Source organism: Stegodyphus dumicola, chromosome 6 (genome assembly GCF_044657685.1).
Source record: "Stegodyphus dumicola isolate Sdum_Otavi_A_Nest chromosome 6, ASM4465768v1".
Taxonomy (NCBI): domain Eukaryota; kingdom Metazoa; phylum Arthropoda; class Arachnida; order Araneae; family Eresidae; genus Stegodyphus; species Stegodyphus dumicola.
The window spans coordinates 200,191,195-200,215,926 of NC_140773.1; the positions used below are offsets into that span (position 1 = coordinate 200,191,195).

The 24,732-nt window shown below is 34.4% G+C and overlaps 1 protein-coding gene across 1 annotated transcript in view; it reads left to right on the plus strand.

The window, feature by feature from the left end:
- LOC118188244 (alpha-catulin-like) overlaps positions 1–24,732 on the plus strand; it is a 723,160-nt gene that overhangs the window by 605,147 nt on the left and 93,281 nt on the right. Inside the window, exons 6-7 of the mRNA XM_085819331.1 lie at positions 2,355–2,444; positions 12,680–12,949. Of these exons, the coding sequence (XP_085675457.1) occupies positions 2,355–2,444; positions 12,680–12,949 (360 nt within the window). The remainder of the gene's footprint in view (positions 1–2,354; positions 2,445–12,679; positions 12,950–24,732) is intronic.

The following is a 24,732-nucleotide window of genomic DNA, read 5'->3' on the forward strand; positions in this document are numbered from 1 at the left end:
TGACATATCCCTAAAAGAAGAATTCACAGAGAGTTAAGCCAGGTAACTTAGAGGGGTAGTTGTGTAGGACCAAATCATCGCATTGCTACCAATCCAATAGTACGGTAGTAAATATCCAATAGTATCTGTTTAGAAATTAATGAACCTCTAAATGTCAATCGTTCGGTGCATCAGCTTGTTAAAAAATGAAATTTTGCATATCTACCTCCAACTAAGGGAAAAGCCAAATTTCCAACATTTCGAGGTAGGTAATACCACTCACTGGTTTTTCAGCAAAAAAGTAGGGTCCATAAAACTTTGATGAAGGTACTGCACAAAAGACTTTTACTTTTAGGGAACCTATTACGTCTTCATTGGAGATGGAGATTTTCCAATCCCCAAATGCATGTTATGGCGGTTTATTTTGCCACTTAAATGAAACGTGGCTTCATCACTAAAGCTGATTCCGAAAATTTTCGTCTTCCATAGCTTCACCCATCAGTAGTTTAGACACTGCAACATGTCACTAGGCTTCAATGCTTGATGCTTTGCAATATGTAAGGCTTAAAATGCAATTTTTTCTCAATACAGTTCAAATGGTAGATTGAGGAATCCCAATTTCACGACTAGCACGAATCGTTCACGAATCGTGTATTTCTTCGGATTTCTTTCCTACTTTTTACCATCGACTGACCAGCTGGCCCACTAGGTTAGTTTTTTTTTCAGCCTGTTGGATCCCGTCGATGGAATTCAAATAAATACATTAATAAATATAAATAAAGAGCTTAGTACTGTGTCCTCCGGGGATTGGCCACGAAACGAGGAACATTGAAATAAGGACCAGAACATGGAAAGAAGGTGCATGATGGGGATTGCTGAGGCTAAGCGGAACGCTTTCTTGTATTATCGTACATGTTAAGCATACAGTTATATTAAGGATGTGCTATAATAATCAGGTACTGATGTAAAGATGATCAAATAAATTACAAATTGTGGAATAAATTAAATGAGTTCTGGATTAATCATAGTATTAAAAATAATTTAATATTATCATGAATCCAGAATTAATTTCTTCGGACTGCGTAAAAATATCTTTCGTGCTCTTTCAACAATTCCCAGTTGCCCTGGACTTTTTCCCTATTGCTTGGAGCTGGTTTCCTTGTTGCTTGGAGCTCCTAGTTGCTTGGAGCTAGTCACCACCTTCTGACATTCTGAGATGTTCTTTTCAACAATTCCCGGTTGCCCTGGACTTTTGCCTTTATACAGTGCATCTAGTTGCTTGGAGCTGGTCACCACCTTCTGATACTCTGAGATGTTGTTCCTTTCAACAATTCCCGGTTGCCCTGGACTTTTGCCTTTATACAGTGCATCTAATTGCTTGGAGCTGTTCATCCCTTTCTGATACTCTGAGATGTTGTTCTTTTCAACAATTCCCAGTTGCTCTGGACTTTATACAGTGCATCTAGTTGCTTGGAGCTGGTCACCACCTTCTGATACTCTGAGATGTTGTTCTTTTCAACAATTCCCGGTTGCCCTGGACTTTTGCCTTTATACACTTCATCTAGTTGCTTGGAGCTGGTCACCACCTTCTGATACTCTGAGATGTTGTTCTTTTCAACAATTCCCAGTTGCCCTGGACTTTTGCCTTTATACAGTGCATCTAGTTGCTTGGAGCTGGTCACCACCTTCTGATACTCTGAGATGTTGTTCTTTTCAACAATTTCCGGTTGCCTTGGACTTTTGTCTTTATACAGTGCATCTAGTTTCTTGGAGCTGGTCACCAGCTTCTGATACTCTGAGATGTTGTTCTTTTCAACAATTTCCGGTTGCCTTGGACTTTTGTCTTTATACAGTGCATCTAGTTTCTTGGAGCTGGTCACCACCTTCTGATACTCTGAGATGTTGTTCTTTTCAACAATTTCCGGTTGCCTTGGACTTTTGTCTTTATACAGTGCATCTAGTTTCTTGGAGCTGGTCACCACCTTCTGATACTCTGAGATGTTGGTGCTTTATTTGTATGGTCCTTTTTATTAAATTCACCCTGAACAGTGATTGTTGCCTGATTGCTTGCAGAGGAGACGACACAAAAAGCCTTGTCCTCTTTAGATTCCATGTTCACTTCTTCTGAAAATTTCAGAAACAGTTTACTGACAGTAATGCTGCCACCAGTTGCGAAAAGACAATGTTAAAATATAAAAATGCAACATTTTTCCTTTACAATGACATATTAATTATCTGTTTGTAAGTAATTATGGAAAATATTAAATTTTGTAATCGGATGATTCTTCCCTAATAATCCTGTGTATTAATGTTTGTTTCTTAAAGTACAAATATGCCATTTCATATCATTTCATATCATTTATTTCTTTACTCAGGATCTCAGTAATGAAAGGAGGAGGGCTCAGATGGCTGCAGCTAGACAAGTACTCGAGCGATCAACTGTTCTATTGCTCACCGCATCAAAGGTAAGTTCTTTCAGAGTTGTGATTCAGACAAGATCTAATTGAAATAATTCTGTATAATATAATTGAAACCTCTTTCTTTTCTGATGTTAGGACTTACAAGTTAGTGTTAATTTCTTAAATTATAGAATCATCCGTTAATTGCTTAACTAAGGAACAAAAAATTCCAAACTTTTGGGGCCGTTTTGTTTCTTTACGCTGTCATGCATTTATTATCCATGCACCACAGCCACGTGATGTCTTTACATGCAGTACTGCATTATTGAGCAGTAATCAGAGTTAATTCATAAGTTTCGATAACCAGCGGTTCTAATGGTCACCATCGAATAGTGCCTTTGATGGTCAGCGTTATTTTTCGATTTAATTTTATTTTTTGAATCTATCAAAATTTACTGCACTGCCTCTCGGCGCTGACCATCTTGTGATTTCTGTAAGGACCTATAGAATCATTAGGTGTATCGATGAAGGAGATATGAAAAATGTGCAAAGCCCTCACCGAGATACGAACTATGACTGGACCTGTCATTTCTAACAGGGCGTGCTATCCTGTCACACCACGAAGTTACACAGAAAGGAGGGAGAAAATACTTTATATACTCCCCCTTTTAAAAAACGAGTGGGGACGCAGAGACCCAGTCGCAAAGTCTTGGTGGTGACAAAGTATCATCCATTACCTTTTAGTTCGGGCGACACATATTGAGTCGTTTTGAATTTTTCGATGTCAGGAACTCTGCCTGTGTGTCTGCATCACCATGAGGACAACAGGCCTGTTGTTATGCTTGTGTGTCCTCTGAAGGAAATATCTACTGTTTGCGCACAACAGCCAAGGCCCGAGAGGACAAGTGACATAATTTAAACAATTGTTATTGAGTTACATGGGCAAACAAGGCCTTTAAAGGCAATACATTGAAGTCTTGTGTTGCTACAAGTGAACAGTATATGACAAGCTTAAAGATGCAATGCAAAAATTAGAGGTTTATATGCATTCATAAGGCGTCATCAGTCCCATCGTCAGAATCCGAAGTCCGTACCTCTCGATGCTAGCCAGACGTGCTATACGATAATACCACAAAGCCACGTGGAAACTAGGGTGAAAATACCTTATAGAATATATGGCAAGGTCCATGTCTCTAGAACCCTTATCCGGATTTCGATTTTCTAAAGACGGTATATTATGGAAGGCGCGTTTTTTCGATTGACATGCCAACCTGCAGACCGCATCCAATCTGAACTGTACATATATTCCTATGCAAGGTATATCTATAAAAAATAGTTGGGAATATCTATATCGTCTTCCGGATGCGATCTAATTAGGACTATAGGATGGTCGTGTTCTTTTGACTGAAATATAGTTGATAGCCACTAGTAACCTTTCATTTATTATTTTTTTAATAATCTTTCTAAATCATTCCAAATATAAAGGACTCTGTATTCAAAAAACGGATTGTAAACTTGTTTTAAGTGGATGTTTTCGTGACGTTTGTGCGTACGTAATCTATCTATGTATCTCGCATTACTCAAACACGATTAGCCGTAAAACGTTGAAATTTTGTTTATGTGGCCGCTTTGTTTATATGGCGCAGATAACAGATCATCAAGCATGTAAGAAGTTTGCAGTCTTTCAACTTTTACTTCTATATAGCACTTCGTTGTAAAACGTCCTAGATTTATGTTCGTAATTTCCAGAAATTTCGGAGTAACTTTGGCAAAATGTCAATAGATCGAGCAATATGGCCATATAACTGAGAAAAGCAATGTCTTGGAAGAAGTCGTCTGTTCTTGGAGGAGCCAGTATGAGAATAGCAGTCTGTCGTAAGTAATTCAGTAGATATTTGAAAACATTCTTAATTAAAAATGAAGAAACATAAAAATACACAATGCAAATTAAGATAAAAGTAAAAATCCGATAAATAATATAAATGAAATATTTACAAGTCCCATTGTAAAAATTAGACCCGCGTTCTCGTCGGACTCAAAAACTGAGTCCAGAAGCAATCCCGTTCGCTACGAAGTTATTAGTAGAAATGATAGAAAAAGCAGTTTAAATGAAGAGTTGGAGTGCCCGAAGTTCAAATTCTAGTTTTTCATTTTCGTTATTGATGCTGATAAATGTGTGGTAAAGATCTTATAGCTTAAAAATGAGAGAGTTAAATTCATTTAGATTATTAATGTTGGAAATCTTAGTTTTTCCAGTTTAAGGAACATCTTCCTTGTTATTAGTTACTTCAGTGTAGGTTTTGGAATTATTTCTGGTTGCTACAGTTGTGCTTTTGGTAAATTTGGGGGGAAAATCTTCTTTACTAAAAGGATTGTGCTTATTATTTTGAAATTTTTTACTAAGATGTTCCCAGAAATCAGGGCTGGTGGCTGCGTGGAAACCATTACACAGAACACATTTCGTTGGAATTTCTGTCTTTCCTTTTATAAGACATTCGTAAGAATTATGATGTCCTAGACACAGAACGCATCTGGGAATATTTGTAGCATGCCTTTTGCGTGTGGCCATAGCCTTGACATCGGAAGCACTGTACAAACTCCGGCCTGCTCTTATATCCAACAATGCGAACTCTCATATCAGCGATGTGCATTGCGTGAAAAACTTCTTTTTCTTTGGGGGTTTTAAGTGTTTCCAGTTAAAAAAACAGGAAGAAGTGCGGGAACTCCGTCTTTCATAATTTGCAACTGATGGCATTTTAGAACTGTAATATTCTGGCTTTCTAATTCTTCCTTTATTTGGTCAGCAGGTGTATGAACGGATAATCTTTTAACAAATGTTTTAAGATTTTTATCGCTGTTGAGTAAAAACGTAATGAAATGGGATTTTCTGTTGTTTTAAATAATTTTGCACTAGGCAAAAGTCATCTATGTTGTAAAGTTGAATTCTTAAGTTGGCGCCGTCTATTTTACTTTCCAATTCTGGGATTTTTAGATTTTCTTTAATGTGTTTGCGGAGCTCGTGCCAATTTTTCTCTTTCTGCATGATAACGAGTGGCGGTATTTTACGACGCGGTCCGCATTCATACTTCTTAGTTGCTGGAATTTTCGTAATATCTTCGTCCATTTCCTCATCAAGATTTTCGTTATTGTTTAAGGTTTCAAATCTGGAGCTTGCGCTCAAGGGTTGAGATTCGATGGATGATCCGCTATCTCTACGTGAAATCTCTATGTCTCTACGAACGTTTATCCCGTTTAACGGTAGTCCATTCTCGTTTTTATTTTGAGATATGTTATTTGAATTACATGTTGAGGCCTGATTATAGTGAGCAAGACTTGCTTATGCATCAATAATAGACTTCGAAGTTATTGCGATACATTTGTGAGTTTTAGTTTCCCATTCTTTTCGAAGTATTTCGATGATTTTTGCATTTTTCAGAAGTGGATGGTTCTCTTTCGATTTTCGTTTTCATAGTACTATCTTCCAGCTCATCAAGTCGCTTTAAAATAACTTTCATTTGATCAAGGTGGTCGTAATTATTCTGAGTAGAAGTTCACAAGCTATTGTGGGAGTCGGCCTTTACTCTTTGTGAACCAGCAACATTTACTAATTCAGAAGTCAAACAACAAAAATCAGCGTTATACCTACAAAATTTTCACAGGACTAGTTTCGATGGTTTTACCGAACCATCATCTTCAGCTGCAAAACCGCAAATGGTTTGCATTTGCGGTTTTGCAGCTGAAGATGATGGTTCGGTAAAACCATCGAAACTAGTCCTGTGAAAATTTTGTAGGTATAACGCTGATTTTTGTTGTTTGACTTCTGAATTAGTATTTATTCGGCGTGTTATTGTGTCTTAATCAGCAACATTTAATTAATTTTCTACAATTAAGGATCTTAGACCCCTACACCAGTACCTTCTAGAATTTGCTAGTCTATTACGTAACCGCTACTATAAATATTGAGTAAGCGCCATTAAAAAGTCAGACTGCTTCCTAATATCGTTGCTACAAGACTCTGCACTGCTCTGTCCATCCATCTTTCCTTTGTTAGAATTAGTTATGACGCAGAAAGTTTAAATTCATTCCTACTTAGTTAAAATCACTATGGATATGTAATTTAAAGAGTTTTCATCTAAAAGGAAAATGATCTGTTAATTGGATTCAATAAAAATGTGCGATTAAAAGCTAAATCAATTTTTTGTCGTCTTTAGATATCCTCCTTACCACTCTGCAAAAACCCATACCTGAACTTTGATGCCATGCTTCACCACGACAGCTAAAATATCACACACACACACACACTCACACACACACACATATATATATATAGTAGAATTATAATTAAATTTATTTTTATTTCCCCGTGCAATGCAGCACGAGGTATATTTTAAGAGAAAGCTACGCTGCAAAAGTAAAAATGGAAGAGCACGTGTTCTTAACATTTAATAAATAGTTATCTCTTTAATTTATATTTAATTCTAACAAACGTAATTGACTACTATGTTAGCTGTAACCGTAATTCTATTCTTTTTGCTTTGCAGAAATTTCTAGAACTATCTCGCGCTGCCGATTTAAAACGCTATAAAAGCCAGAGGGAGAACATCTCAGCTCAGAAAACTGTTGTTTGTTGATTGTAGTGAATTCGCGGTGAGATCGGATAAGCTTTCTCTACGCTTTGGATTGCGTTCTAGTTAATGTTTTAGCAGTTTAAAATATAACTACCGCGTAATATTGTGATATTGTACAAATATCTTTGAGGAAAAATCCAGCGTTTTGTTATATTTCTTTTGATAAGAATAAATTTTATTAACTTTTTACCGGACTTGTACATTTAGTCTATTACGAACCCGTATGCATACAACAATGTATTTATACCCACCCTCCTTAGCCGGCTTAAAGTTCTTTGTTTTCGCAATCGTTGGTCGTAGTCGTGTACTTCCTATTACAGGTGTGTTTTAAGTGACGAAAATATTCCTGTTTTGGCAACTTCAAATTAAAAAAATAATTAATTTTACAAAATAATAAAATCTAACTTTTAATGCAGTCTACGGTTCCTATGCTTATGTCTGGGATTGTTTTATACTCGTTATAAAAAAAATTAAAATACAAGAAGTTTTGACTTCCTTCCGACAAAAATTAAGCGAGATAGTTAATTTCAAAATTTGCAATTTTTGATGTCATTTTCAACTTACCTTTGGGATCTGTGAATTGAGGTGGACTAATTCGAAAAAATAAATAAGTTTAAATAAATTGCAGCCAAAAAAGTATGTCTAATTTAACAGGCGTGCAAGGATAGGTTCGTACCAGATTTTTAAAATTTATAGCAATAGACTATTTATTAATTGTGAAATATATAACAAGCTTGTTGTTAGGCAGTGAGTAAATGATTATTCTGTAAAAGACTCTGCATTGTATCCAGAAAAGTCCAGTCCTCTTTTTCAAAGCCTCCTGGTACTAAAAGACTTTCAGTTATAAAATTATTTTGAGGTACTTAAAGATTTATGTTTAGAATTTTTAAATTTAAAAAAATAATTTCATTTAGAATACGAAATGGAGTATTAATTCATTCCATCGATTCCTATACTTATATTTAAGAAAATTATTATAAATTCAGTATAAAAAAAACACACAAAAAGTTTGATTTCTTCATAACAGACATTGAACTAGATATTTAATCGTATAATTTGCGATTTTTGATTTCATTTTCAACTTGCTTTGAATGATCGGTTTATAAATGAATGAAAATAATTCGTTATTTTTTTCCTTAAATCCCATTCAGTGAAATTCCTTCATGATTTATTGTTGTGTAATGCTTTTGAAATTATGATTTTGTTACATCTCATATACCGAAGGAACTCTCACAAAAATTATTTATAAGTTTTTAAAGGTTATAAATATGTTATGTTACCAATATTTACATGCAGTTTTATTATTTCAGAATCCTAATCTAAAAGTCATTCAAAAAGTCATTAAATTAGAAATATTTGTAATTTTTAATTTATGCAAATGAGGTTGAGGTTGAAAATCTAATAATACTGAAGCCTGCCAGTGTTTTCTAGAATAAGAATTCTGTCAGATTCCGCGAATAAGATCTCTTGTATGAAAAACATAATCAATACTTTTCACAATAATATACATAAAAAAACTTCCCATAAAAATTTCCGGTCATAAAAACCCTAACAGACTTTTCGCTCAATCAATCGAAATGAAATTTTAGATCTGGTGGTATGCGCATGAGATTATGATGATTTAAAACAATGCAGCTCTCACTGTTACAGTTACAGGGAAAATATTTCGAAGTTTTCGAATGGCAGCACCCAATTTTTACTTGCGCAAATTGATTAGCACATTGGAAAATCATAATTGGCTTTAGAACGATACACATATGACGAAAATAGCCAGCGTAAAACATTTACAAAAGAGGACCTATGACAATACGAAAGAGAAGAGGGAAAGAATGTTTATTGGAATTACAAATTTTCGACGTACCTACCTTCGCAGATGATAACACACTGCATGCGGGAGATTGTTGACCACAAAGATGAATGTAACATCTCAAGAGGAATCTGTATAACTTTGTAGAGGCATTAGTTTTTTTAGAAGCAGAAGAGATGAAAAATATGCAACGCCTTCTCCGGGAATCGAACCGCGACCTCTCAACCTGAGCGTGCAGACTACTACACCACGAAGGCTCGATAAGAAGGCGGGATAAATGCCTTATAACTTCAAGTTTTATCCTATCTTTCAGTTTCGACAAAATCTCGCGGATCTGATGCGTACATCTTAGATTTCAGCTAATCTAGAAACTAGAAATCCATCGCAATGGGGTGCAATATTAAGGGAGATGACTCTATCTTGAAACGTTGTAGGCACTGAAAGCTTGCAATTCCAAACAAAAGATTTTATCCCTATTCTCTTTTGGGTTCTGACAGGTCTTTTACCTTTTACCATGTTCTTCTTTGCAAGTGCCTTACACCTGTAATTTTCGTTACACATGTATCGTAAAATCTTTATTTCACACACGCTTCATACATTATTTTTAGCCAATTACAGCTCTAGCAATTAACTGTTATTTCTGATGTTCTTTAAATTACACTTTTACGTTTCATATTATTAGTTTGTTCCTGGATTCTCTTTTTCTTTCTTTTCCTGAAATTTCAATTAATTTGGGCATTACATTTTTGGTATTATAATATCCATAATCATGCATTACGTTAGAAGAATCTAATACGTTTTACTTTCCAAAAAAACATAGTCTGAGTGGATCTGCGTTATGTTCTTCTAAGTTGGCAACGAAAAATAATTTATAATCATATTCGAAACATTAATCCAATTTTCATGTGCTCGGCAACCAAAAGCAGCACATATTTACGATTAACAGAAAACTCATAAAGCGAACAAAATGCAGCAACATAAATCATTCTAGCTTCTAATTAGAAAACTTGTTAGAAGAATGTAACTTAATAAGCCCTGTTAAGCTTCAGCTTATAAGAATAAAGTTTCGTGTCTGAATCGTCTGCTACCAGAAGAAAGAACTAACGAAATAATTAGAAAGCATAAATATCCCAAACAGCTCATTCAGTGTTAGAAGAAAAGGAAATATGCTCCTTTGTGTTACAATTCTGTATTTACCGAAATAAAATTACGCAAAGCATAGATAGCATTTAAAAGGATTTCTTTCCATGTATAACCGAAAATACTTTCAATTCAAACTTAAATTTGAGTTTGTTACTAGCTTAAATTTCAGTGTAGAAAGTAAAATGTCAATATTTGAAAATAATGTGCATGATAAAATAAAAATTTTAAAAAGTCAGGGTGAAATTTTAAACTAGGCAAGAAAGAACCTTAGTTTGATTCAAAATCTATGTCAGACTAAGCTTACCTTTCCACCTAAATTTAAATAAATGGATACGTGACGCAATGGAATTTTTATGAAAACACCTCAGAAGACAATATAGCATAAAAAACGAAATACAAAATGAACTAACGTGGAAATAAAAAAAAAATTATGATAGAAAATTAGTACCAATTGGAAAATTTATTTAAGCTCAAAAATAATAAATATGAAAGTAATGTTTAAACATCTAATGTGGACACCACATGACTTCCTTGTACGAACTACTTATTATACTCATTCTTTGCTGCATTTCATTTAAACTTATTTCCTCGAATTTCTCATTCAATCAAGTCAGTTCTCTCACCGATGCACGTTACGAATACTTCTGTGAAAGATTACGTTATTCAAACTTTGATGGCTCTAGGTACCGTTGTTTTATACAGCGAGAGAAATATACATACATTTATGCAGATTCTTCATTATTTAATTTCTTCAAATATAACACAAGGCTCTAATATTTGGTGGCAACAGTTTAAAAAGTGAACCGACATTTATAGTGAACCAACGCAAACACAAGCGGAACATGATAGGGAAAAACATTTTTCCCCAAAATCCAAAGGCTCAATACAAAAGTAAAGTTTTGTACAAGTGACAGTCTTCATATTCCGTATTTATTCACGTCTTTCCCAAAAGTCTTAAGGTCCTCGTTTTCGTGGGAAGTCATTAACGCTGAACGAAGTCGACCTTCTAACACTTTCCGGAAAGAAAGAATTATCCACTATCGCAGGTTCATTCCTGAAAAAAATGGTTTTGTCATACGGAAGGGGCCGTTTTCCTCGAAAGTCTCAATCTCTGTCAAAGAGTTTCTTTCCCAGAGAAAAACAGGTAGGTATTCATTAGTTAGAATCGATTTCTATGGCTTACGTATTATTAAAATAAAATTTTTGAGATCAAAAGAGTTTTCTACTTTTTGATTCAATTGCATAAAAGAATTACGAAAGATCTCTTATCTAGAGCTCCAGTGTACTCCAGCTAAAATTAAGATGATCTAAAAATTTGAGAAGTACCGGTGGTCTCCGGCTCAATTTCAGCTCTGTTTTCTATCATCATGCAACATTTTGAATGTGGGAATGAATTCTTAGTAAGCGCTTCTTTACGAAAGGTTGTGGATCGCATAGCCGTTGCTAGAAATGTTACCCAGCGTAATACGGCAGTAAACAGTCACAATTTTTAAAATATCATATGATAGGTATGAGTGTATATAGACGTGATGCAAGCCACAGATTAGATTATTAGAATATGTCAAAGCACATGGGGCTGTCTGCCTAAGGGTAGAAATGCCTTTCTGGAGGAAATAAACGAAAACAGTGATGCAGCTGGCCCGTCCACTTGGGTGGATAACTCTCAGTATTCATCAGTTTTAATCATTCGGTCTTTGCCTTTAATATGGTTGATTTCTATAACATTTCAGAAGTCTCTACAGGACACCATTTGAGGAACACTGATGATGAACTGAAATATGATAGAGTATTTTTACAATGCCATGAAAGTTAAATGTATTTTTATAATATCTTAAATGAAATTTGCCTTGATTGCAACTGAATGCACTTTTGCTTCATACAACACTGGAGATGTACGAAACTGGCATGTTAAGGTACAAATATCCATTCTTCTGAATTGACCCATGGCTTTTAAAGACATTTCCATTTTTCATCTGTTTCATTATAATGTGTTTTTCCATTTTTCATCAATAGATGGCTCCAGTTCATTTTTGATAGCACTATCCGTAATTTTCTAGTCTATTGTTTTCACTAGCATCTCGTGAACACCGACTTTCTCTTTTGTCACTTTCATTCTTGTAGAAAAAGGTGACGAAAGTTTCCAGACTAGTAGTACAAATCTATAATAGTTACTACTGATTCCTGTTGTCTTAACTCTCTTGTAATCCATATGGTGTTAATCCAAATTTCTGTTTATTTTGAAAACTACCAAAAGAGAGAAAGATTAAATCTTTTTCCAAGGATTTGTAAAGTATTTGATATTCTCTTTTATCAAGTAAAAGTATAAGATGGAATGATGCTCTATTAATTATTCAAATAGGTATATGATTTTTTTTTCATTGAAAAGGGAGCATGTGCTTATTTTTCCAATTCTTAAACTCCGTTGTATCAAATTCTCTTAACGCAAACAGAATTTACAAAAATTAGAAGCACACAAAGATTGAACTTTGTATGGAATTTACTAAGGAAAGTGTCTTATGTTTTACTTCCAATCAAATTAGCTCAAAGGTACTTGTAGTTAAATTACAGCAAAATTAAACCCAAAATAAAAAAGTTATAGTTTTGATCGCATTGTCATCCTCTCAGAAAATCTGAAACAATTATTTTTGTGCAAACAATTTTTTTTCTATTGCAAGAAAAATTTGTTTTCCCGTTTGTAGTATTATTCTGAATTATTTCCTTAGGCGTGCCTTCGTCACCCAGACTGCGACACGGCGCGGGAGAACCGGGACACGGTATTTCTCCAAATGCGCCGATCCATGGACGTCATCCATTACGTGGTCAAAGAGGGTGTAATCCCCGAGCTAGCAGGAACCACGAGCAATGGGGAACCGAGGAGAAATCACGGGGGCCTTCGGCGTAGCAGAGCCTATCACTACAATCACACGGGCTCTCACAGGGCGGACGAGATGGAGCAGTGCCTCACAGTATGTAACGCCATCAAGAAATTTGAGGTAAGCCTTTGAAATACATTACCAGTAAAGCATCTAATATTCTAGTCATGCTAAAATCTTAACTGTTAGAATTTCTAAATTTGAAGTCATTTCGCTTGAACGAAATAGCAACATTTGTTCTCAACAAACATACGCTTACAACTGCTATAATACTTTGCCTATTTCTGGTTTACTCGCCACTGTTTCCTACATGTTGTGTTTACTTGTGATTGAACTGAAAAGATTACTAATCTTTGCACAGTATAATGAAATATTTGTGCATTACGGTATGCTCAGGTATGAAGGATTCATAAATAAAATTATGTGTTTTAACTTCCTTATTTAAAGATCATCTTAAATCATATCTCGGATCCTCTCGCCAAATCCGGCAATGAAATTATAATTCAACGCGAAAATTCAACATATTCCTGATTACAGTAATTTGTATCAGTGCCATGAGCGCCATGCATGCTAACTAGTGATGAAATGCTCCAATTAATTTTATTATTATTGCCCCCTCTCAAATAAATGATAGTAAACTAAATCGCTTCCGAACTGAAATTTTTTGAATCACAGATTACTTCTAAAAAAACAAAGAATTTGCGATATGAATAGCAATAAATTAAGACCTTATATGTCTTTCGAACCGCAACGAAATTTTTAATGCTTTCTACAACCTGTCACAGTTAGCAATTTGAGCAGCAAAAAAGCTGATTCGAGAAACGTTTGTTCGTCCCTCATTGCACAAGAACATTGCTAACTGCTGGGTTAACATAAAACTAAAGTGGATATTTCCTTACCTCCTTTCAATTTTAATTTTTGCATTAGACATATTTATATTTAGAAACCCTCAAATGTCAAAGGAAGAGAAGAACATCAATTAAAATTTTAAAGTTATTAAAAAAGTAACTTTTTTGACGTAAATTTTGAATAAAACTCTATATATTTTGAGGCAACCAGGCACAGGTCTGTGTTTGTATAATCATGATATGATTAACACTATAATCATTCTTAGAAAATAAAAGGTAAAAGGACTTACCTTTTAATCGATCTTCTTTCTAATCCAAATGCACATTCGGGAATGTTTATTTTATTCATCGATGCACTACTCACAGAAAGAGAGAGGCTTCTAAGATAATAAGATATTTAATTTACAATCACATCACTAAACTAAAATATATATGTATAACACAGAAGATAAGTATTACATGCTTCACTCAAACGTCCATCACGAGTTCTCAAAGTTCAGGTAAAAAAGTTCTGTTTTAATTTTTACTGCACGCATGCGCAAATCACGGGGTTGTCGGTGAGAGTTTCAACACACTCCCCCCTTTAAATTTGCTGAAAAATCAAATTTAAAACTGTAACCTTTGAACAGGCTTTACTATTCGACCACTTCTTGTAGTCATCGATGGAATCTTTTCGCTCTTAAGATCTTGAGGCAAGTTATTTCAAATATCAGGATCGCAGTAAGTCTCTGTTTCATCAGAAGAGCTGCTTGCCACATTTCTAAATCTAGACTATTCATCTAATGATGTTATCTCCAAAGGATACAAACGCTGCCGGGACTGTTTATTTCATTCATCGATGCACTACTCACAGAAAGAGAGAGGCTTCTAAGATAATAAGATATTTAATTTACAATCACATCACTAAACTAATATATATATATATAACACAGAAGATAAGGATTACATGTTTAACTCAAACGTCCATCACGAGTTCTCAAAGTTCAGGTAAAAAAGTTCTGTTTTAGTTTTTACTGCGCGCATGCGCAAATCACGTGGTTGTCGGTGAGAGTTTCAACAGTGTTCTTCAAGAGCATAAAACTGTATCTATCAGAAACTAATAAAGTTTTATTCAAAATCTACGCCATACAAAGGTTGCTTTCTTGCATAATTTTAAAATTTCCAAATATCTCCATCAGGTTTTTAAATGGGTTTCGCTAATTTTTGAACTGAATGTGAATAGTCTCAAATTGCAATGAAATGATAAAAAGTAACCGTCTCAGCAGAAACTAATTTTAATATTCAGACGCAAGGGTTGGATAAAAATATCGAAATACCGAAATAAAAACATATTGCTCTGACTACTACGGTGTAGGAAAACCGTTGGCATTCAAAACAGCTTGCAGTCTTCTCCGAATTGATAAATAGAAGTATTTTATGCTTTGCAAAGCAATTTTGCACCATTCTTCCGGCAAAACGTTCGCAAGTTCAGTTAACGATAATGGCGGTGGATAGCACTAACGCGGATTTTTCTCCAAAATTAGCAACCCACGAAGGTTATTTATAATGTTGATATCTGTAGACTGCGGTGGCCGTGGTAGATGTGAAACCTAATGCTCAGTAAACCAGTCCTGAGATATGTCAGCATGAGTTCTGCCGTCTTGGAATACGGTATCGCCATTGGGTAACAAAACTAACAAAACTTGTGCCATGGAATGGATGTGATCAGCCAAACTGGTCGAGTAATCCTTGGCAGAAATGTGACCTTGCACAGCAGTCATGGGTCCCATGGCATACTACGATTTGGTTGCCCAAACCATGACCGACACCCCGGTAGGTTTCACTTTCGGCAGCAGACGTAAACTCGTCAAGAAATCTAAAATAGTATGAAACAAGACTCATCCGACCAAATGACAGTCTTCCATTGCTCTGCAGTCTAGGTTTTCGATTGCTCTGCAGTTATGATTTTGGCACCATTTTCTCCTCTTACCAGCATTTTGATCACTGATGAGTGGCATTTGAATTGCAGCTTGCCCAAAAATACCCTGATTGTGGAGCTTCCTTCATATTATTTTGCTGACAGGGTATGCGAATGCGATATGAGTTAAGCTGCCACTTTTGAGGCTGTAGGCTTCTCATTTTTCATCACTGTCCTCTTCAGTGATCTTGTCATGATCACTCAACACAAAATCTTAGATACTGTGCCTCTTGATACACCAAACATTTCAGCTACCTTGTTTGCGGAAGCACTCACCTTAAGAGCAGCAACAATTTCCCCACGTTCGAATTCATTTAGCTCCGACATGATGCACTAACAACTTCACAGAAAACTGTCTGGGTAACGAATGTTGACGATGTTGTACAGGTGGCATAAGTGAGCAAACCCATCAACGCCACCAAGAGCATTTGAAAGAATAAACATTTCAGTTCAAACATGCATTTTGCGAGCTGTTTCCATAGTTTTCCCACTCCGCTTCATAAATGAAATCTTAATAAATAAAATCAAAACGCCTGCAGGAGGCTTTCCAAGAAATTATTTTGATTTCCTTACTGCCATCTAATGTTGTCAGGACTTGTGTTTCTCTTGATTTGCTTTGGAAACATGGTATGCCCTGAATAAGAACAGGGAGCTTACTCAAGCTATGTTCAAGATTTGTGTATAACAGACGACACAAGCAGGAAGGGTATACGAAACCCTTTATTTTCAATCTTTTACAGGATCTTCCGATCTTCGGAATACAGAGACCAACCACTTGTGGTCTGAACGTAAAAATATAAAAACTACTAACTAAAACTCTAACTAAAAGCTAACTTTGAATTAGTATACAAATGCCTAGCACTAAGACTGGCCTTTATTTAAAATGGTACGTATGTAGTACGCCGAGCTGCTGAAACTACAATACGTTTGCAAACATCAAGAGGGCTAAACCTCTGGCCTTAAAGGCAACCAGCAACCGAGTGAAAACTCGTAAAACTGCAGTGGCAAGCGGCTTGATTCTTAAAACTCCTTCTCTCTCCCTAACTCTTAGCAAAAAGCCACAACTTAAATACTTGGGCGTTAGCAAGACAATTTGCATAAACAAGTTAAAGCATTGAATTCTGGCCGGAAGTAGAAAATAAGAAGTGATAGTACAGTTTTAAAATAAAATAAACGTTAGTAAAACTTAGGATCCTTACAATATCAGCTGGCAAACATTTACATAGAAGTGTTAAAAAGCTTCTAATAAAACATTTACTATTTACTTATCAGTGAAAAATAATAATTACTACCTACCAGCTGGCAAACTGATCAGCTGAAACAAAATCTGTACCATTTTCGTTTTTTTTTTTTTTTTTTTTTTTTTTTTTTTTTTTTTTTTTTTTTTTCAAAGTCTCAACTTATTTTTGCTTCCATTCCCTTTTTGCTATATTTATCATTTTTAGAAATGAATTATAAAAATGCATCTACCTACAGATGTTAAAAATTACAACTCCTGACAGCTCTAGAAACATTCATTCTCAAATGCAATACGTCAATCACAGCTGCCTAAGAAATACAAGCTTCCTTTAAATAATTAGGAAATTTAATTAAGATGTAAGCATCATCGTGTTCAAATATACCATTTAACTGTCAGCACGCATTAGGTAAATAAATGATCAAAGAAGTCCTCTCATTGTGAAATCAAAGATCGGATCAGTAAGAGAATAGCAATCTCTGTTCTCGGTAATTGCAGTAATTACAACGGTGGCAACCATCATGGAATAAATTATGTGCCGAAGCTCACAGCTGAAGACAATTGTAATTGCGTTTGAAGGTGATTGGGTAATTTGATTACTTCTATGTTCTTAAATCTTCGATTCTCTTTTAAGTCTACATTGAAAGGAAAGAGGTATAGATCTCATTTCATTCTGAGAGGAAACTAAATTGGCGAAATAATCATCGATTTTGCATTTTTACTCATTCTTCTTGCTGACTAAGTAAACATCTCTGACGTCGGTAATACTGCATAATCATTTTGCATAAATTCAGTGTTTATCTCTAACTTTATTTCCTCATGCAGCTTCCATTTCTTTTTTCAGCACTTAAAATCTCATCAAGCATTTTTAATTTTAGAATTTGAATTTGAAGCATTCGTTGATTATTAACATGGATTTTGCTATTTTAATAGTCTTTTGCTTATTTTTTACGAGCTGCCAGTTAGTACCAATGCCTAGTTACTGTTCTGTATATTTTCATTCTTCAAGGAGTATCTGTTTTAGTTGTCTGGTGTTCTCCAGAGGATAAGATAGTGCCACCATGCTCTCCCTAAAGTATCCCACGCATCTTCAGTGAAATTAAATCAAGGAAGTACGCTAGTCAATCAGTCTGTGGATATCTTAACTTTCCAAGAGCTTCCCAACAGCATGAGTCCGGTGTGGTCGTGCACTGTCATCCATAAAATTCAATCCATAAAATCTGGGACCAATGGCACCTCAGAAAAGACGCACATGAGGAAGGATAACTTCATAACAGTAACGATGTCATGTAAGTGAACCTCTGTCGAAATGTGGAACTCCGTGCGTCCGTTCATCATAATGCCTCCCCATACAAGCAAGCCAAGACCAGCCCAACAGTCTGGTTCCCTGATGTTAGTGGAATGAGCACGTGTCCCTCTCTCTCTCTCTCTTTTTCTCTCTCTCTATATACATATATATATATATATATATATATATATATATAATTTAAAGTTAAGTTGTGAGAACAAACGAAAAAATACCAATTTTGGTCAAAATTTTGCGCATTGTGCTGTAAAATTAAGGAAATTAGAAGATAAATTTTAGTACGCACGCCAAAAAGTTACCAAAAACTGTGGCTCCGTGAAACCTTCAACATAAGCATATTTAGTTGCTATGAAATGTGTGAAAGAAGAGAAAAATACAATATTTGAATATTTTCAAGTAAAATTAATAAAAAGTAAGCTATATGCTAAACGAATTAAGTAATTTTTAACACAGTAAAAAACCAAATCAATTAAACGAGGTAAAAGAAAAATAGTAAGCTATATGTTAAACGAATAAAGTAGATTTTAAAACACAATAAAATACTAATCAACTAATCAAGGTAAAATATAAAAAAATATTAAAATTAAGAAGCGGTAAATGGTTAATTAGCCCAATTCGAAGTTCATTTTGGCTTGTCAAGGGAAATTTTTAAAATGAATTTCGAACCAAACTAACTCCATTACGTGTTTCGCCGAAACAGACAATTGAAACTTTGCGCGACAAAAATTTTTTAATGAATTAAACAAACTATGTCAAAAACCTTAGTTTCAATTCTCTGCTCCAATTTCCCGACGCGTCCGCAAATATTGACACATTAACGTGTAAAAAATGAAAAGGCAATTCCGATGTACAGAAAAAATAAATAGCGATATATTATTAGTCAAAATATACAAGAACTTATAGGTTGGACCTGCGAGCTTAAAGAATTAAAACTTTGTAAAGGTACTGTAAATCATATTTAAATCAAAAAGGAAAAAATAATATATAAGACGACTAGTAGCAGGGGCCTTGCCAAGACCTAGAAAATCTTTTAGAGAAAAAATTATAAAAAGCAGACCTGGTAAATATATATATATATATATATATATATATATATACAGGGGTGGCCAAAATTGTGGACACTTTTGGAAATTTTTATGTTTTTGAACTTTGTATGCTTATAGAAAATGTTATGTTTCGCAAAATGCAAACTTGTGTGTATCATTTTAAAGAGAATTTATTACTGAATTCAATACAAAACACAAAATTCAATTATTTGCAATACAAAAAAAGGTATATGTACTTTAATATGAATAAAAAACACAGTTATGAAGTGGTTTGTAATGTCTAGCTTTCCTGGCCAATCACTGTTCTTGTTCTGAGAACCAATCAAATGTTAGTAACTGCCAGTAGAAGCTGACATCATGTTTACACTTGAAACAATTCATTATTTTGCTTTGTTCTGTAGAAGGAGGACCTGTTTCTCATACACTGCAATTACAAGTAGGAAGTTTGGTAAAAAATTTTAATATTTAGTCAAGAAGCAATGACATCAAATAAAAGAGTAGATTGGACGCTTAGAAAGAGATGTAATATTATTGTGTTACGAGAAAGTGGTCTTTAATATGCTGAAATTGCAAGACAGGTGGGTGGTTCAGTGACTACATCTGGAGTCCGAAAGTTTTGTTTACGATATCAGGAGACATATTCAATAAAAAACAAAGAAGGAAAAGGCCGAAAAAGATGCACCACATCTATTGATGACAAAAGAATAAAACGACTATGTCTCCAAGATAGAAAAATGTCATCAGCGGCCATCAGAAGTGATCTGAATGATGCTGGTGTTTCTGTCAGTTCAAGAACAATCAGGAGAAGATTAACAGATGTTAAACTGAGAGGTAGAATTCCACGAAAAAAGCCTTATCTTAATTTTCAGCAACGAAAAAAAAAAGACTACAGTGGGCAAAGGAACACATTAATTGGACAGATGATCAGTGGTCGCAAGTTATATGGAGTGATGAAACTAAGATATCGTTATTCGGTAGTGATGGGCGAAAATATGTAAGACGTAGAACAGGAGAAGAGCTACATCCTGACTGCATTCAAGCAACTGTGAAGAACCCAGTTAGTGTTATGATTTGGTCATGCATGTCAGCAGAGGGTATTGGTCGCCTTCATGTCATCGATGGGACACTGAATGCCAGAAAATACATTGACACTATTCTGGAACCAAAACTTCTACCTTCCATCAGAGATCTCTTTAACAGCAATGCTTCGTTTATTTTTCAGCAGGATTCTGCTCCTTGCCACACGGCCAAAATATCGAAAGAGTGGTTTCGTACAAAGAGCATTAAATTGTTGTCATGGCCAGGAAACAGTCCTGACCTCAATCCTATCGAAAATTTGTGGCACCGTTTGAAAACTCTTGTCCGAATGAGACGCCCATCAAATAAAAGGGAACTAATTTAGGCTATAATTGTTTCTTGGCATCATGAAATAACGAAAGAAGAGCTTAAAACTCTTGTCAGCTCAATGAAACGTCGATGTGAGGCTGTAATCAAAAATAAAGGGTACCCTACTAAGTACTGATAACTCACTGCAATCATCACTATCTAATGTATATCGATAACTATTATCGTTTAACTTTTTTTTTTTTTTTTTTTTTTTTTTTTTTTTGTATTGCAAATAATTGAATTTTATGTTTTGTATTGAATTCAGTAATAAATTCTCTTTAAAAGGATATTGTGAAACGTAACGTTTTCTATAAGCATACAAAGTTCAAAAACATAAAAATTTCCAAAAGTGTCCACAATTTTGGCCACCACTGTATATATATATCAACTAACACCCAGAATCCTTTGACAGACTAAAACGATTGTTATTAGTAAAGAGGACGTGACTCCATTGAGGAGATGTTCGTTCTTTGTGCTCTCTGCATTACTATAAGCAATGCTGCCTATAGGCTGTTGTCAGTGGTAATGAGCGCTGAGGACGGGGCCGAAAAGGCCACCTTTATGAAGTCATAGTAAACCGAGACTTTTGTTGTCCAATTGCGTGCGCAACTGCCGAGCGGTGTTGAGCGTTGTGTAGTTTCGATTTTTTTTTTCTGCTGCAGGTTGATATATCGGTCATCAGTCACAGTTAGTTTCCTTGACCGATTACTACCAACCTGTCTTTCAACCTTATACCTGTCGTTTGGGAGATTGCCCAAGTCCGTGAAATAGCACTTTTATCAATTCCAAACTCTTGGGTGATAGGCGTCAAACTACGCCTGTTCTGAAGCTTGACAATCATTCTACCACATGCAAAAGTCCTGGTGTTTTCGTTTAGTCATACTGCATGTACAGGCTCCCTTTCACTTGCAAAAGAATGCTTGGAAATCACCTTCCTTTCTTCTTTTTAAATTGTCATTCACATCGCGCGCTGACTACTCGTGTTTTGCGTGCTCTGACGTAGCCTCTGACGTCATGTTTTAGATATCTGCATATACATCACCTTTCTACTGAGTTGGCTTTTCATTGTACTGATCGCAAAATGCCCTTTTCATCAATTTTATGTTTATATGTTGCAAAATGAATTTGTTGCTTAAGTTTTGCACACTAGTACGAGTTATTGTATTATGTTATATGTAATTAATTACAGTCTCAAAAAAGTAATGGGACACTTGTGCTTTACAAAAGGAAACTGCAATAAAATAAATTTAAAAAACATGTAAAATTGTTTGTGGGTGTGTTTCATACTTAAATTTAGTAACAATTATTACATAACATACATTTTCTCAAAATATTAAAATATTAATTTAATAAAAATACAATTGTTTAGAACGGAGCAGAAAATGGCTCACTTAAGTGATGGGACACTACGTACTATGCAACAAAAATCGTCTGAAGTAAGCAATAAAAATATCTTTTGGGGTATTTATTTTTACTCAAAAGCAATTGCCAATAATTTATAAAATCGTCTGCAGTATTTCTCTCCAGTTTGTTTTGGAATTTTTGTGTTTTTTAGCTCTGTGCAGCCATGAATGCTAAACGAAAAGAAACTTTGCCTGCAATTCAAAAATTAGTTATTAATTTGCATATTGAACGTGGAAAATCTATTAGAGAAACTACTGAAACAGTTAACTTCAGTCATTCAACAGTTTTCAATATCATTAAACGATATAAAAAGAATCATATGATTCAGGATAAAAGAAGACCTGGCCGACCATAAAGCTATCCAATGGAATAAAGTGAATTATCGTTCGAAATATTTAAAAAAAAATCTAAGAATGAGTGCTCCTACAGTTGCTGCTAATTTACAAGCATTATATGGAGTAATTGTTAATTCTGAGACTGTTAAAAGAGTAATTCGATCTACTGGATATCAAGGTAGAGCAGCCAGGAAAAAATTCTTCGTAAGTGAAAAGAATAGAAAACTCAGACTGGCTTTCGCAAAATGCAACATAAATAAGAATTCTGATTACTGGAATGAAGTTATATTTGCTGATGCGAGTAAATTTAATATATTTGGTTCTGACGGTAGAATCTTGGTGTGGAGAAAACCCAGGGAAGAATTTCGCAAACAGAACTTGGTGCCAACAGTAAAACATGGTGGAGGAGGAGTTATGGTATGGGGGTGTATGTCTTCCGCTGGAATTGGTAATCTTGTTTTTATTGACAGTATAATGGATCAGTACAAGTATATTGACATTTTAAATCAAAATTTGAAATCTTCAGCACGAAAATTGAACCTTCATAACGATTTTAAGTTCTACCAGGACAATGACCCCAAGCACACTGCTTTGAACGTTAGACTCTGGCTGCTGTATAACTGTCCTGAAATAATAAAAACACCCCCACAATCTCCACAATTAAATCCCATAGAGAATATTTGGCAAGAATTGGAATCAAGAATTCGCAAACACACCATTTCTTCAAAACAACAATTAAAATCGATGCTTCAAGAAGAATGGGGTAAAATCACTCCAGAAATCACAAAAAAATTAGTCGAATCCATCCCAAGAAGATTAAATCATGTTTTAAAAGTAAAAGGAAATCCAACAAAATATTAAAACCTTTTAAAAAGTAAAATTTTTGGATAAATATTTGATGGAAAAGTAAGTGTCCCATCACTTAAGTGAGCCATTTTCTGCTCCGTTCTAAACAATTGTATTTTTATTAAATTAATATTCTAATATTTTGAGAAAATGTGTGTTATGTAATAATTGTTACTAAATTTAAGTATGAAACACACACACAAGAAATTTTACATGTTTTTTAAATTTATTTTATTGCAGTTTCCTTTTGTAAAGCACAAGTGTCCCATCACTTTTTTGAAATACTGTATATCTATAGTCAAACAGTAAATGTAAACAGTTATTAATTATTCACCTCACTTTGTCATTTTTAATATTAAAGTAAGCCGAGTAGTAGAAGCTTACTATTTTTATTTTAATAAAAAGTGATAAATGATAATGGTGTATAACTTTTATAAAGGTCTTAAAATAATGACTTAAATTGATTAATGTTTCATAAACGGTGAAGAAGAACAACTAAGAAACTGTTCATGTAATAAATAACAAATCTCTTCTTTAATTTATTTTAGTTATTTGTTACTATGCAAATACCATTTTTCTTAAAGTCAGTTTTTACTCTATTGTGCAAAGAAAATAACATTTTTCTGAAATGGCTATGATCGGGAAAAAAATTGAGTGACAACAAAATAAATCAAAGAGTAGAAGTTTTCTTAGAAAATGTGGCAACACTCTGAAACTTCATGACGCTTTCTATAACTTCATGTTCATGAAACTTTTATTCCAAAAATAGTAAGGCGCATTCAACAATGAAAGTTTCATCAAGAAAGCTATCAGCTATCGTCCTTTTGGCAAGTACCCAGGAAAAGTTACGCGACGAAAAGTTACGGTGAAAAATATATACGTGTGAAATATTATTAAAAAGGAAAAACATTCTTTAAGCTCGAACATAAAGCGTGCCATCAGGTAGCAAAGAAATTTATTCTTCTTTTTATTTTGTTATCCACATTTGGCAGCAGACGGGAGAAATGAGATACTCCGTTTTGCATGCATTATCGCGTTCGTAATGTTACTTCTTACTTTTTTCTTTTCTTTAAAATTTTGTATTTTTTGATGAACTTCTTTGAAGTTCTGCGGAGTAGTTAGAGTCGTTAGGTAGAATCGTGCTGAGATGCATAATGGACTTCTACATTTCTTAAATGTTTTGTCTTTTTTTTTTAACGTCTACAACAGAGAAAGCATTAAATAGTTGCTGCAAATGAGTTTTTCTTAGCAAAGGAATTTATCATTTCAATTAGTTTATTTTTCACTTGATATACAAACATACTTTTTTTTCCCTTAACGTTCAAAGAAACTAGTATTTTAAGCGGAGATTTTGATTTGGATCATAAAGAAACTAGTTTTTGTGAGCTAGATGTTAAACTTTGCTTTCATAAGTCATATTATCAAGAATTTAGATTTAATTCATACCATTTGAAATCTAACGGTATGAAATGAACTTGCTAATTCTCTGAGTCGTGATATTACAAATATATTTTTCAAATAGTTTCATTTTTAAAATT